The sequence below is a fragment of the Galeopterus variegatus genome, unplaced genomic scaffold (assembly GCF_000696425.1).
Source record: "Galeopterus variegatus unplaced genomic scaffold, G_variegatus-3.0.2 Scaffold239, whole genome shotgun sequence".
NCBI classification, from domain to species: domain Eukaryota; kingdom Metazoa; phylum Chordata; class Mammalia; order Dermoptera; family Cynocephalidae; genus Galeopterus; species Galeopterus variegatus.
Window position 1 is genome coordinate 623370 of NW_007726350.1, and position 16237 is coordinate 639606.

A 16237-nucleotide genomic window follows, 5' to 3' on the forward strand; every position below is an offset into this window, starting at 1 on the left:
GGGATTACTCAGTTGGTTAGAGCACAGAGTCCACAACCCTAAGATCAAGGGTTTGGATCCCCAGCACCAGTCAACCTCCCACCCCCAAGCACAACACCTCTGGGCTACTTCAAACTTTCCCTCACTTGCTGGAACTAATTAACGGGGGGCGGGGGGATCTCCAAATCAGTTAAAAAATATGCCACCATCTTTACGCCTGCCTCCTCTAGCCTCAGCCAGAAGAATCAGGAAAAGAGATAAAGTATGCCTCAGGTGATCTCCCCTACTCCTAAACCTGCTCTTTTCTAACAGGTCTGGCTCTGGATCTACATAAAACACTTCTTGTGCAAGTCAAGGATGTCAGAAGCAACTAGTACTTCCTTCAAACTGCACAACCTTTAGACTGCTGGGTCAGAATTAAACAATCAGTAGAGAGGCTTTAAAGAGTCTGGCAGTTCCTCAAAAGGTTAAACATAAAGTTACCATATGACCCAGCCATATACCCAAGCCATATACCCTAGGGAACAAAAACTTGTACACAAAAGTTGATGGCAGCATCATTCACAAAAGTCAAAAAGGGGAAACAACTCAAATGTTCATCCACTGCTGAATGGATTAAAAAAAAAATGGTATGTCCATACAATGGAATGTTATTCAGCCATAACAGGAATGAAGTTCTGATACATACTACAACATGGATGCACCTTAAAAACATTAAAAGAAACCAGTCATACAAGACCATATATTGTATAACTTCATTTATATGAAATGCCCATAATGGAAAAATCTGTACAGAAGAAAGTAGGTTAGTAGTTGCCAATGGCTAGGGGGATATGGGGGTGGATTGGGGGAAGGAGATGAAGGGAAAAGGGGAGTGTCTGCAACTAGAACCAAGGTGGGGGGTGTGTGTGAAAATACACTAAAGCTGATGGTTGCACAACTTTATGGATATACTAAAAACCACTGAACTACACATTTAAAATAGGCAAACTGTATGGTATGTGACTTATATCTCAATAAAGCTGTCATTTAAAAAGCAGGGCTCTGGGGCCGGCCCGGTGGCGCACTGCTACAGTGCGCCGCTTGCGTGGCGGCGCTCCCGCCGAGGGTTCGGATCCCACATACGGACCGGCCGCTCACTGGCTGAGCGAGGTGCGGGCGCAACACGGAGGGTTGCGATCCGTATGTGGGATCCGAACCCTCAGTGGGAGCTCCGCCGTGCTCCCAAGCGGCGCACTGCAGCAGTGCGCCACCGGGCCGGCCCTAATCTATTTCATTTTTCAAAACAATTTTTTTTAACCTTCAAAAGGACACATAGGAAATTTTCCTATTGCTGAGTCTGTCAGCCTAACTAAATCTTAAAAGAGTACATGATCCACAAGAAAGGAAAGGGAGATACACCCTAAATGATCACAGCAGTTCAACAAATTTCAGACATCCGACAGGTCAAGCCCAAGGTTAAGTGAAAAATGGCTTAAAAAGCAAAGCAAGAACAAACATCCCAAGATTTTCATAAAGCTATTAGTGGGCCAAAAATAGAAACACAATCATATTCTGCCATGGAAGTTTATACAGTGCTAATATTCTACAACTCATGATAGTCAAGCTCAGCTTTATGGGCAACGTGCTAAAAAAAAACACTTAAAAAAACTAGTCTATTACATAGCGAACATCTTTTGAGATACTTCTGAAGACATTTCAACAAGGAAAAATGCTCAGGATATACTACTACATGAAAAATTAACTCATAAAGCTATATAAAGAATATCCTAATGATATGAAGTAAACACAAAAATACATCAAAATTTCAACAAGGGTTTTCTCTGGAGTGTGGAGTTACAGAAGACTTTTTTTCTTTTATATTTTTCTATTTCACAAGTTTTCCACAAGAATGCCTTATTTTTACAATCAGAAAAAAAAGCAAATCCTAAACACTCGGTTTCATATTATCAAATATGTGATATACAATAGACATGTATTAATTATCATCAACTGGTAAAGCCCAGTTTTTATTTTTATTTATTTTTCACTATTTTATTTTATTAAAGCCCAGTTTTTAAATACTTGGATCAAGTCTATGACTGAGAAAAGAGCTGGCACTATCTTAATCACTCCGCAGTAGTTTTCCATACTAAGCTCCTCCCAAATGCATCAGATTCTACTCATTTCACTTCCTCCAAAATAAACTCAGCATTTATACTTTGAACAAAGTTCCCCAGGTAATTTCTGTTATATTCCAAACACCCATACAAACTTCTTTCAGAATCACTGATCTAAGTAAAAAGCTTTTACTGGATATTCCATGATACCCATACAAACTCGCTTCGATTTAAATAATCAGTCAAGAGCAATATGATAAGCAACAAGAATGTGGTAGCAGAGTTTCCACAGGGGATAAAGTGGTAGAAGTCTTTGGTTTTCAGTTCTAAGTAAAACTTTATCCAAGAAAATATACTGAAGGATTATGCACTATCCGAATAATACATCAGTATTTTTGTTTTACTTTAAATAATAGCATAAATTTATTTAAACATCCTAAAGGCACTTTGAAAATATTGCATCAGTATTTTTTTTACTAAAAAAGAAAAAAAGAAAAACATGATGCAATTCAAAGTGTCACTAAAAGTGTGCATAGTTGATCGGCAATTTGACAGGGTAAAAAAGAAAAATAATCAGGAATATGTTGTGGATTTACAATCAGCATTTGAAAATGAGATCAAGTTCTGCTGAAGTTTTTCCCCTAATGTGAAGAAATTCTGGCCAAATTTTGACTTGTACTTTCATTTAACACTAAAAATAAAAACCAAACCATAGCTACAAGGGTACTTCAAAAAGTTCATGGAAAGGTTAACATATCTTTTAATTCTATTTTTCCACAAACTTTTGGGAGTATCCTCATATTCTGCGAGGTAGCTTTACAAAACACCAACTCTTGAATCTCAGTTAAATTTAATTAGAATGTAACAGCTTTGAAAATAAAGACAACCAAAAAATTTTTTCTTTGAAGATTAAAAATAATTACTAGAAAATCCAAATCTGCTTTACACAAGTCTTTGAATAGGTCTAGATTTGGTAAGGAGGGGAGTATCACGGAATATTTCTGAGTCCCAGGGAGGCACTGTCAAACTAAATATGCTCCCACAGGATCAAGAAGCAAGTGATGAAACTCTTTACTGAACAAGTGTGTGAACAAAAGAGGAGGCTGGAAAAAAGGCCCAAAGTCACTCATTCAAACCGGGAGCTCCTTGAGTGATGAGATTGTGTCTTCTCTTTAGATTGCTGGTGCCTGGCACAGAGGAGGTCAATAAACACTTGCTAAATTAGAAGAGGAAAATATGTCTAGACTAGAATTCCCACGAAAAAAAAGAAGAAAAAAGATTGTCCAAAACAATGACCTAACATTGAAGTTGAAATCACAAAAACACTTAGGCTACTTTTCCCAGTGTCTTTTTTCCCAATAACCTTGAACAAACCACTAGTGAAATTTTAAGTATCTGTAATCATAAAAAGGTCTGTCTGACGTAGGTTCCATATCAAACATTTTAAAATGCATATATCTGTGTTTTAGGCCTATAATGTACACAAATATATGTAAAATAAAATATGAAGTTGAGATTCAAACACCAAATTTAAAAATATTTAAACTCACAAGTGAAGTTTAAAATGTATTAAAAATTGTGGTAGGCCTAAACTTCCCGCCGTGGCTTAGTCGGGAGAGTGTGGCGCTGGGAGCCCAGCTACGCTCCCGCCGCGGGTTCGGATCCTATATAGGGATGACCGGTGCGCTCAATAGCTGAGCACGGTGTGGGCGACACCAAGCCAAGGGTTGCGGATCCCCTTACCGGTCACAAAAACAAAAATTTAGAAGAGGAAAATATGTCTAGACTAGAATTCCTACCAGAAAAAAAAAAAAAAAAAAAGATTGTCCAAAACCAGAACCAAACATTTAATTTGAAATCACAAAAACACTTGGGCTACTTTTCCCAGTGTCTTTTTTCCCAATAACTCTGAACAAACCACTAGTGAAGTTTTAAGTATCTGTAATCATAAAAAGGTGTGTCTGACTTAGGTTCCAGATCAAACATTTTAAAACACATAAATCTGTGTTTTACGCCTATAAAGTATACAAATATATGTAAAATAAAATATGAAGTTGAGATACAAACACCAGATTTAAAAATATTTAAATTCGCAAGCAAAGTTTAAAATGTATTAAAAATAGTGGTAGGCCTAAACTTTCCCAAATGTGAACAAGATATAAAAATTTAAAAATAACTATATTTCCCTCACAGGACAACATACAATTACAAAATATAACTTTTTTCAAAGCGAATTTCTCACAGACTCAGCAAGATGTTCACATCTGTTAAAGATACAAAGTCATAAGTAGTGAACACTGACTGCAGGCAGCAGGGGGCCTCGCAGGTACATATAACTTGATAGTAAAGGAAAAGGTAAATAAGAGTTCCTGGTAAAACTTTTGCTTCCTATTCAGTTTTATGTCTGCTGGAAAGCTTTCACATCTGGAACAAATATACCATATTTAGTTACACAATGGGTACACACAGAAATGATGTTTCAGATACCGACACACTAGTTGAAAAAAGGAACTAGTCCCACAACGACCACCATCAAATCATACAACCTTCTTTGATGATTTTCCAAAAATATAAGTACACACTGTTTCACTGTGAAAAACAATTTTTTGTCAGATAATTTGGAAGAAAATAACAGCAGTACATGTGCAATCCTTCGATGGCATCTGACGAAGAGGACTCGAAATTGTTTAAAATGGCTTAAAATTCTTTTCTACACACTCACAAAACAATTAATGATGACGCAAATTTTAGGGTAAAAGGACTCTTCGGCAGAAGAACGCGTTTAACTTTGAATGATACCCTACAGTGAATCAATATATTTAACTCCTGGCCTGTCCACCTTTTCCTTCTCAATCCCTCCCCACCTTATCCTCCCACCAACATAAAACTACTCAGTTAAAAACATGAGAATACGGTAACTTCAAATGCTGCGAAGACTTGTAAATATCTTTTAAACACGAAACCCTTTAGAACCCTTACTAAGTTTGTACAGAAATTAAACTCTGCTCAAATCTAAAATTTTCAAACCCAAAAGCCCATCCCTTCGGCAAATGTATCTATACATTTCTTATTTCTCACGTGCATCTTCAATCCGATCAAAGATTTTCTTTTATACTTTTTTTCCAGCAAGTAATAGATACGAAGTAAACTCCAGCTAATTTTACCCTTTAAGAGCCTGTTCTACAGCGTCGTATGAAAATGCAGAACAAATGCAACAGTCCTACTAAGGAGAAATTTTTTTATAAAATTCACTCCGGAACAAAAATCGCAGGCAGCCAAAGGCAACGCACAAAGAGAACAGAGAAGAAACACATTCCAGGGACATACACTAACGCCCAGCGGCAGGCATCCTCGCACCGCCCTCCCTGGAAGGGTCAGCAGAGGCGAGCGCGGAGGCGAAGGGAGCCCGGCGGCCTCTCTGAAGGGCTGCCTCCCGCAGAGGAGCTCCTCACACACCCGGGTCGGCGCGCCTCGGTCCCCGAAGGCCCGCGGGGACGGCCCCTTCTCGCCCGGCCTGCCCTGCCCGCGCTCCCGGAGGCCGCTCCCCCCGCGCAGACGAGCCTCTTTGCCCTTCTTCGGCTGGTCCGCCCCGCCGCCGTCGCCGCATTTGCCTCGGGGTGGGGAAGGGGGTCCCCTTGGGGTCCGGCGGCGGAGGGGACGAGAGGAATGGAGGAGGCGCCCTCCCCCCAGCCGGCCTGCGCCCCACGCTCACCCTCCAGCAGACGGGTGATGAGGCTGTCCACGTTCAGCTCCCCGTCCGCCATCTTGTCGGCACCAGACTTCTCCTTCCCGGCAGCGGGAACAAGGGCTTCTCGGCGGCGGAGGCTGCGGCGACGGCTCGGCGTTGTCTCACCTACAAGTCACGCGGCGTTTCGACCCCAGCTCCAACTCCCCCTTTCCCGGGCCCTCCCCCCACCCCCTCCCCGCCGAGCAGCGAGAGCGCGCGCACACTCGGAGGAACCCACGATAAATAAATAAATAAACCAGCGGGGCCCCCAGCAAACCCGGCCGCGTCAGACCCAGGCCGCCACCTCCCCCTCCTCGGCACCGCCCAGCTCCGCAAAGCTCACCAGCGCCGCCGACAGCCCCACCCGCAGCGCCACTCACTCGGCACAGCCCAGGCCCGCCGCCGCTCCACGCAGCCCTCCGCGCAGGCGCACCGCGCGCTCCCTTCCGGCTCCCCTCGCCAGCTGAGTCTCGCGCAATCGCACTGGACTCGGTTCTCCCGCCGCCGCTGCCGCCGCCTTCGCGCCGGTGTGTCGTCCTCGCTCTCCACGTCCACTGCGCCGAATCGCCGCGGCGGCGCGCGCACGCGCGCTGGCGGGTCCCGGACTTTGCCGCGCCGAGGAAGCTCCCGTTACGTAGAGCGTGCGTAGGCAGGGCTGCCTGTTCTGTTTTCCCCGCTCCCCTGGCCTCGGCCGTAGTAGTTGTGCCGTTCTCGCTTCGCTTTGCTTTTCTTGTCTAAACTCCCTAGTTTTGCAAGCAATTCCTTACGTTGCCGTGCACGGGGAAACGCGGAGTACAGTTAGCCGTGTTTGAAACCCGGGTTTGTGCGTGCGGGAAGCCAGAAGAGGGTTACTCTGCTGAAAAAGTTTGACATTGCAGATAAGGGGTTTCATACCCTACCGTTCCACGAGGCTAGTTCTCCAGGGGTCCTCGGATGAAACAAGTGTTAAAGTGGGCCTGGAAGAAGCAGCAGTAACAATTTTGCATGGGTACCGCTCTCTGCCTTCGAAACGCGGAGTACAGTTAGCCGTGTTTGAAACCCGGGTTTGTGCGTGCGGGAAGCCAGAAGGGGGTTACTCTGCTGAAAAAGTTTGACATTGCAGATAAGGGGTTTCATACCCTACCGTTCCACGAGGCTAGTTCTCCAGGGGTCCTCTGATGAAACAAGTGTTAAAGTGGGCCTGGAAGAAGCAGCAGTAACAATTTTACATGGGTACCGCTCTCTGCCTTATATCTAGCCCTCTCTCATATCTGCCATCGCCATCCACCCTGTTGGTACTATTTCGCTACAGTGCTTTTGTGTTTATACCTCCATTATATTGCTTAATCATCCTGCCTTATAATTGTTTATGCGTTCATCTCCCACACTTGACTCAGCTCCTACAGGATAAAAACATTTATCTCTGTGGCCGCAGCACCCACCAAGTATCTGACACATAGAAGAGAGGGAGAAAGAGAACACGGAAGCTTGGAAAGGTTGGGGCCTGGCTGTTTTTTCCACCATGCAGTACTGCTTCCAGACAGGCAGGAGGAAGAGTAGCCACCTTTCTCAAAGGTTCCAGCTGGAGTTAGTGGCCTGTTTTAGGGGGTGGTCAGACCAAAGGCCTTTCCTTACTCCACAGGTGTTTTTCCCAACACGCAGGCATGATGCCGCCCGAAGCCCAAAGCAGTGCTTCCCCCACTCACATGTCACTAAGAACAGCTAACGTTTATTGAGATCCCTTTGTGTGCTCTGGCACCGTTTTAAATGTTACATGCGTGATGCCTCATTTAATCCTCACAGCAGTCCTATGAGGTAGCCCTACTTTGTAGATGGGATTAATTGGGGGCACAGAATGATTACATGCTAGCTTCAAATCACACAAGTAACTAAGTAGCAGACCTGAGACTCAAATCTAGGCATGTAGTGCCAGAGTCTCACTCTTAACAATTGTGATTTTACTCCCTCTCAGTTAGTGTGAACTGGCATACTTATACATGCATGTGCTGTGTTAAACTTGGAGAGTAGGTTTTCGGGAAAAACATAGTTGAACCAAGTGCTTTAAAATGTCCGGAGAACTTATAGAGCTAGGATTTTCTAAGGGTTTTCTCCCTAGTTTTCTCTCGGTTTCAGGAGTTAGCTTGTGCATTGATGGTAAACACAGAACAAGTAACAAGCTATAATGGTGGTCCTGCCTGGAGTAGTTTTCACAGATTCTGTGGTAATCTGTAAAGATGGACTGGCAGTAATCAGTAGTTCTCACAGATCACTGCAAATTTATTTGGAGTCTTCCGGGGTGAAGAAATGGCTCATCATCACTCCCTCTTGTTTTGTTAAAGTACAGTTATTTATACTCTCTTTTATTCTAGAAGAAAGAATTTAATGTAATTTACATAAATGCATGCAGGAGGGTAAATTAAAAATAATACAGAGAAAAATTGGAAGAAAGAAAACTGCGAGTGGGAAAGATAAGATTAAGCCAGCAGTTTTGTATGCAAAATGCATGGTGTGAGGTCCTACTGGTTTGCTAGAGATGGGCCACAAATAATGATTCTCAGCTTTCTTAGCAACCAACCAAGGAAAAGATCGGTTGCAAGTGGAGTAGGTGTTTTGGCTGAGCTGGAACTGGGACTTGAATAGAGCAGCTTGTGGAGTTGTATGCCAGTTCCCCAAATTTCTTTCTTGAGCCTCTTTAAGAGTAACAGAGTGCTTGGGAATACTAAAACAGGTGTCTGCTTATACTCATGCTTGTACTGCTTATACTGCTTATACCCGTGAACCCCATGAAAAAGAACTTTGAACCCTGTTCACAGTTAAAGCTCACATCTATGCAGACATGTTTAAAGGATAACATCTAAAGCAGACTGGATTGCACAGAGAGAAAGAGAGCATTGGAGGAAAAATCACCATGAGTGAGGCAGACAGAGGCCACTCTCAGCAGAGTTCTGGGGGTCAGAAGAGATAGGAAAGTAGTTCTGAGTATGGCCCCTTCTCCATCCCCACCAGGTGTTCTCATGCCTTGGAATCTTGGGAAAGAATGGGCCATTTTAAAAATGAAAGAGCTTTATCACTGGAGCCCCAGACAAATTTTCTGTGGTATCTCCCTCCAAAAGAGTTGTATAAAAATTCAGGATTCTTCATATTTTGAAGTCAAATTGATACGCATACTGTATGTTACTCCACACCCCAACAGCTTCAAGTAAAGCTCACCATAATCCAAAACATTACTTTCTTTTCAAAGAAAATCCTATGACTGTGCACACCATAAAAAATAAAGCCTACGATAATGTCATATCAGTTCAGATCAGATTTGCCATTAAAGTAGCCCATTCTCCGCTTTTGGAAAGTAAAATTGTCTACTGAAAGAAATTGGGAAAATGAAGAAAAACATAAAAATCATCTATAATTTCACCAGCCATAATAACCACTTTCTTATCTTATTTCTGAATAGTGTTTGTTAAACATTTATCAGTACCTCATTAGGCTTAGGGAGACATCTGAGTCACACATGTCAAAATCCTTGGGTAATTCCAGAAATGACTGTGAAGGGAAACCCTTGATTTTTATTTAGATTTCCTAATTGCAGGGACTTGGGGCATCATGATTTGGGGTCTTAATAAAATTGTGGTCTTATTTTTGCTTATTAACAGGTAATACTTGGGACACACTAATGCCCATTAGATAAAGGCAGACCAGTGCTCAGAGGAAACCAACCATAATAACTGTATTGAGACCAAAGAGAAGTCCCTTTGGACTGTCCTCAGAGAAGGCACTTTGGAACACAGCCAACAGCAGCAGCCTTGTGACTCCTTATGGTAAACACAACAAAGACTTTCATGGGGATGTTTTTCTTATACTGTTAATATTACCCAATAGCCAATATGATGTGAAAGTGCGTAGGCTTAGGTAGCAAAATGGAGAGGTTGTGATATTTAGCCCTTTGCTCCTCTGTCTTAATCCAAGATGGCTCTTAAATGAATGAATCAACATTCATTGGGCTGTCCTTTCATAAATACAATTCTTCTCAGACAAGTCTTTAATAAGTCTTGAGTGGCAGTAAGTTTAAATTCTACTAGGTATACCTGGAGGGTGGCCATTCTTTATATCAAATGTCATAGACTTTTATAGTCAGCTCAATTCAAGAAAATTGAAAAACCAGACAAGGACATATGCATCAGTAGGAAGCCACCTCTCTCAATAAAGAGCCAGGCTTAGGTGGTATACCTGGGCAGTGCCAAGATTTTTCCTTAAATTTTAGTTTTGGTTTCATTTAAGTACACATATGGAAGAATAGTCAAGGTGCCAAAATTATCAGCTAAGCCATATGGCATGTCCTCAGTCATTTTAGCCCTCCAAATTATAAAGCCAGTATAACCAAATACTTCCCTTGGCCAACAACCTCTCCTGCAGCCCCAACCGCAACACACACATGCAAATTCTTAGTGGAGCATTTTCTCTTTAACTCTCTAGTTTATCCTTCAAGGTAAACCGATTGCAAAATAAATGCCTAGTAATCGAACAAGTTACATGGCTATGTAGAACTGTTAACTATAAGGGAATTAAAGTTGGATGAACAGATACCACAAATGATGACTATTTAAGTGTTGAAAGTTTGATCCTGGCCTGCCTTTCTTACTTGTAATTAGATTACAGAGAAAGTTTTCCATTTAGGTCAGTCCTGGTTTGTTACAATAAAACCATGTGATCTACTTGTATAAGAATGTTTCTTTTTCAATGTTATCCCATCCTACTCATTCAGACAAGATACCAGGAAACAAACTATGGTTTGTTGGTGAAGAAAAGTATACAAATTGTGAAAGTTTCAAATAAAAAAATCTAAATGCCTCTAATGATAGTTGCTCTCTTCTCATATACTTTGTCCAAATTATGTATGATTCGCCTTTTCATTTGGAGGTTTACTTCTGAATGTTTTCATAAGTCTCTATTTCAATTGATGTTGGTAATAAGACAAAGAAAGCATTAAATTTAATAATGTAGTTATAAAACAAGTAGCTCCCCTCTCAGAACACATTAAAATTAATAGCGTGTATCTCCTAAAACTAAAACAAAATGTATCTATGAGCTATGAAAAATATTCACTGGGGTTACATCCAACACCAATAGATCCTTTTATATAGAAAACACTGCTCAATAGAATACTTATGAGTTATTATTTAAATATTGATTTTAACCAGATCCTATTATAAATAAATTCTTAATTGAAATGCCCCATGGTACATGTTATTTAAGGAAATCTTACAGTGAATAGACCTCTAAAGCAAAGCGAATAACAAGCCAATTAAGTATTTACAAAACACTTCATGCGTTTGAGTCTGTGCTAAAGAAGGAATGACTTCCCAACTTTCAAGTAGTTTAATGACTTTGTGGGCAAATGACCACAAAATGGTTTGGATAGTGGGAAAAGCATTGGCTGGAGGTAGGAGACCCAGGTAGTTGAGTAACCTTAGACAAATCTGTCTTCCTGAACCTTGGTTTCATTATCTACAAACTGTGTCCATTAATAAATTATCCCCAAGGTTTCTTCCAGCTATAACAAGTCTTTTATTCTAAGACACACAAATGAAGCCCAAAATGTAACATAATATTGTACAGGCCGTCCACAACTTAGGAACTGGATCAACTCCAAAAGGTCAATTGTGTGGAACACAATGTATTTTCCCACAGAGACTATGGTACAAATGGAGGTTAAATTCCCAGATTGTCTGCAAAATCAATTTAATCCTTAATGTAACTATAGAATAGTGTCCATGGTAATATGGACTCTAACCACCAATTAGAACAAAGTTTCTGGGGAAATCCATTAAGGATTCTAATTTGGCATGGCAGAAACACTTGTCAGTGCTTTCTAGTAGCCCAAGCAATAGGCATGAAACCAGTTCTAATTCCGGTTCACAGACAGACCTGGGCCCTACATGGGAGACAAAGGCTGGAGTAGCAGCTTGGAGAGTGAAGGGCGCTCTGATATCTCTGAGTCCATAAGGCGGGGTGGGCTGAACACAGTTCGTGGTGTCTGGGAGTTTGTGGGAGACAAAGGCTGGAGTAGCAGCTTGGAGAGTGAAGGGCGCTCTGATATCTCTGAGTCCGTAAGGCGGGGTGGGCTGAACACAGTTCGTGGTGTCTGGGAGTTTGGTAGTCAGAAAGGTGTTGGCTCCCAAACCAAAGGATAAGGAATGTAAGGACAGAAGGAAGAAAGGGAGTGAACATGTTGTGCTAGGAACTTTTAAAAAGAGACACAATTATTTTAGTCTTACCTTGCAGTTGAGGAGGTTAAATTGGTTAAATTGCATTGACTTAATAGCAAAACTAGGACTTGGATTTTGATATCTGTCTCCATCTCTTTATCTCTCTCTTTCTAATATTTACTTGAAAGTAAATTCAAGTAAAAAAAATTTTTCAAGAAAGTAAATTGAAAGATTTTTCTCTCTTTCAGGTATTTACTTGAAAGCCATCACACTGTGAAAGAACCTACTCTTTTTGTCCCGGGTCTCTGCACAGGAATCTTCTAGAATGTGGCATTCCTAGGCCCATCCTCATCCCTGTTTTTCATTCCCTGCTCTTCCAGAGCTGACATGGTCAGCGATTAGCACAGCATTTTCCTGTTTTACCCCAGTGTGTTTTAACAGTGCCACCAGCTCAAAGAACAACTTCCCAGTTGCTAAAATGAGGCTACTCTGGTCCCTTGTATTCCAGGCCAGGTTTGAACACACACCACTCAGAGAATGTGGTTGGGTAATTCCAAACTCTAGTAACATTAGGGTACTCGTAGTAGTGATGCTTCTGTTAAAACAACAAACTGGCTGGGAGAGCCTGTGTCCCAATGCCCAGGTGATAGGTGTTACTCCCTTGTCAGAAAGGCTTCTGGCTGGAGGTTCCTAAGTGTACCATGTGCTGGGAATTTTTATTCACATGATCTTACTTAATCCCCATGAAAATCCTGTGAAGTAAGTAGTTTCTCTTTTATAGATGTGAGAATGAAAACTTAAAGCTCTGACTTGTCTGTAGTTACCAGCTCAGTCCAATTTCAGGATTTCTGGATTTTAGCCCTGAAAGACTGCCTGGGAACCCCCTGGGCAAACCAGTTTGGTAGCTCAAGATATGCAGGGGGATGAAGGACAGTGATGAATCAAAGATGATTCTAAGCTAATCTTTCCCTCATTTTACAAGTTTGAAATTCTCCCTCAATTGTCACAATCCAAACTTCATGAAGGAAAAGAACGTGGTGGACTCTTTCCCACTAAAATGAAGAAGGTTCCATGATAGAGTGGACAGAGCAGGAAGCTGGGCTCCACCATCTATGAGCCACACCCTTCAGGCAGCTCAGTTTAGCTCTGGGGATCTCAGCATCCTTGCGGGTAAGATAGAAATAATGATGCCTACTTGGCAGAGTTGTGAGCACTAAATGAGGTAACACTCAACGAACCTATTGCAGGACATTGTGAGCCCTCAGTTTAGGTTCATTTTCTCCCCCTCTTTACGCCCTCTAAGTTCAGTGTGTATGTTTTCAGAGGTGCTCAGTATTATGTATCATTTTGTGCTCTTTGAACCTCCCCCCTTCCCACTTACTCCATAAACACATTTCTGTACATCAATGGGTCCCACGCTCTTGCCAATTAGTTTCTCTTCATCTTCTTTGGGACTACCGCTGTTCAAACCTGCCTTTCCTTCCCCACCCTCCAACCTGTACTTCACCAGAATCACATTTACCTGTTTAATCACATGATTACACCATTCACATCCTCCAGGTACTACACATCATCTTCAGGATAAAATCTAAACACCTGAGCTGCGTGTGCAGGGCCTTGCACAATCCATGTTGCTTCTGCCTACTTTCCATTGCCTTTCCTCCCTGGTTTACTCAGGACTCTGGCCCTGCTCTTCATCCTCCACCCCTGCCAAGTCCACAGCTTTATTCTCAGAGTTCCCATGGTACTTTGCACCTATTGCTTCTTATCTCCGCATTATTTCTATATAAAATGACAAAGGTATTTATTTGGTGAACAGATTTGGAGCTCAGGCTTTTAGGCCACCCACCCACCATCCATCCCAATCCCAGCCCTAATACTTACAGTCTGGACCTAATGATTAGGTGTTAATTAAATAAGCTGTAATACTTCCTTTTTTGGAATGCCATAATCTTGAGCAAGTTATTTCATCACTGTGATTCAGGGATAATAGTAATACCCACCTCACAAGTTTGTAGTATTGAGTATATATACAAAGCACTTAAATAGTACCTTGTATATAGTTAGTCCTCAAGAAACATTGCCTCTAATTATTACATCTATCTCCCTGAGTGTGAGTTCCTTGAAGGATGAGGCTATATCTAATTCTGTTTTTAGAGTTTTTATCTTGTGTTAATAGACACTTAAATGTTTGTTGAATGAAGACACGAGTAAATCTTTTAAAAACTTTATTTCCCCATGTATTTAGCTATTGTTTGACTGTAATATTTGGACTGTGCCCAAAATTTTTCTAATAAAAATGTTATTTTCAAACAAAATACATTATTAATATTTGAAAAAACTTTTTGTTTTCATTTATGTTATTTCCTTGAAGTATATTTCCCCAAATGGAATTATCAGTTAATGATATAGTTTTATGGCTCTTTTATACATATTCATTGATTGTTCTTCAGTAAGATTTGATCAATGGCAAGTTAAATACTCAACTATAGCAAACTAGTTAGGCAATAGTATTTGATATAGCTGAATGTTATGCAGCCATTAAATACCATGTTTCTCCACAGTTTAGCTATTACTGTGTTTTTATCATTTCTGTTTATTTTAATAGATAGGTAGTGATACATTAATACCATTTTAATTTCCATTTTTAATGAGCTTCTCCATTTTTCCAGATGGTAGTTGACTACATTTATAATTAAATGTGCAAACTTTATGTTCATTTTCCTTGACTTATGGAATATAATTGGATATTGACTTTACATATATGCATCTGTGTATTTGTATCAATTTCTATCAATATATTTTGGATAAGAAGCTCCTATTGTTTATATTTAGCACATGTATTTTCCTTTATTCTGAGTTTTCCTTTAAATTTATCTTTTATGTTTGAATGAGTTTTGTTTATGGGAATTCATCTATTTTGTCTCTACCAATGGCCTCCATTAAGTAAAATAGTAGAATGTTAGAGCTTGTAGAAACTTTAGTGTCATGACCCCTATTCTTTTTATAGATAAGGAATAAAGAACTGAGGGTCTGAGAATCTACTCAATGCAAACATTTTCATTTTTTAGGAGCTAAAAACAAATTTTCTCCTGTGGCTGGGGTGAATAAAATGTTTTCTAGCTTCTATAAATATCTGGATTTTCCTGTATAGAATTGAATTTACTTGAGCCACGAGACATGCATAATGTAAGGTTTAAACTACTCAGAGCATTAGAAAAAAACATTTAACACCTGCCTACTAAGTATTGTACTGTGTGTGTGTGTGTGTGTGTGTGTGTGCGTGCGTGCGTGTTGATGCGTATCTGAGACTGGTAGGATAGAAAGCAACAGAGAGAGAGAGAGAGAGAAAGGGAAGAAAAGAGAGAGAAAACCCTTAATTCTTCTCCTCAAAAGTCCCTCTACACAGCAGTTCGTTTGCTCTAATATGATCTACCACGACAACTATCACAGGGTTACTCATAACAGTGAAAAATTAGAAATAACCTAAATGCCTAATGATTAGGGATTAAACTAACTATGGTACTTCCATATAGTGGAATACTATGAAGTCATTACAAATCATGTTGTAGAAGAATATTTAATGACATAGATATACATAAATGTTAAGTGAAACAATGTAGACTATAATTAAAGAAAACTCAAATCGTAATAACTTCGTATAGCATACATTATACGAAGTTATACGATGGTAGGATAGAAAGCAACAGAGAGAGAGAGAGAGAAAGGGAAGAAAAGAGAGAGAAAACCCTTAATTCTTCTCCTCAAAAGTCCCTCTACACAGCAGTTCGTTTGCTCTAATATGATCTACCACGACAACTATCACAGGGTTACTCATAACAGTGAAAAATTAGAAATAACCTAAATGCCTAATGATTAGGGATTAAACTAACTATGGTACTTCCATATAGTGGAATACTATGAAGTCATTACAAATCATGTTGTAGAAGAATATTTAATGACATAGATATACATAAATGTTAAGTGAAACAATGTAGACTATAATTAAAGAAAACTCAAATTAGTGGAGCTATATATCATGTTCACGTTCATGAATTGGAAAACACAGTATTAAAATATCAATTTTCTCAAAATTGTTCTATAGTTTCAATGCACTTCTAATTAAAATCTCAACTGCTTTTTTTTTGGTTAGTGCAGTAGGGATGGGAGTCAAAATTGACACACTGATTCTGCAGTGTATAAGGAAATGCAAAGGATCTAAAATATTCAAAAATATCTTGAAGAGGAAG

At 40.4% G+C, this 16237-nt stretch overlaps 1 protein-coding gene across 2 annotated transcripts in view; it reads right to left on the minus strand.

The window, feature by feature from the left end:
* Positions 1-6206, minus strand: part of PPP1CB (protein phosphatase 1, catalytic subunit, beta isozyme) — a 48873-nt gene extending 42667 nt beyond the window's left edge. Inside the window, exons 1-2 of one of the 2 annotated variants that reach the window (XM_008566404.1) lie at positions 6149-6206; positions 5791-5931 (exon numbers count right to left, since the gene is read on the minus strand). In XM_008566404.1, coding sequence (XP_008564626.1) covers positions 5791-5842 — 52 coding nt within the window. In that variant the 5' untranslated portion in view covers positions 5843-5931; positions 6149-6206. The other variant, XM_008566403.1, reaches the window with a different exon arrangement.
* Positions 6207-16237: the final 10031 nt, after the last annotated feature.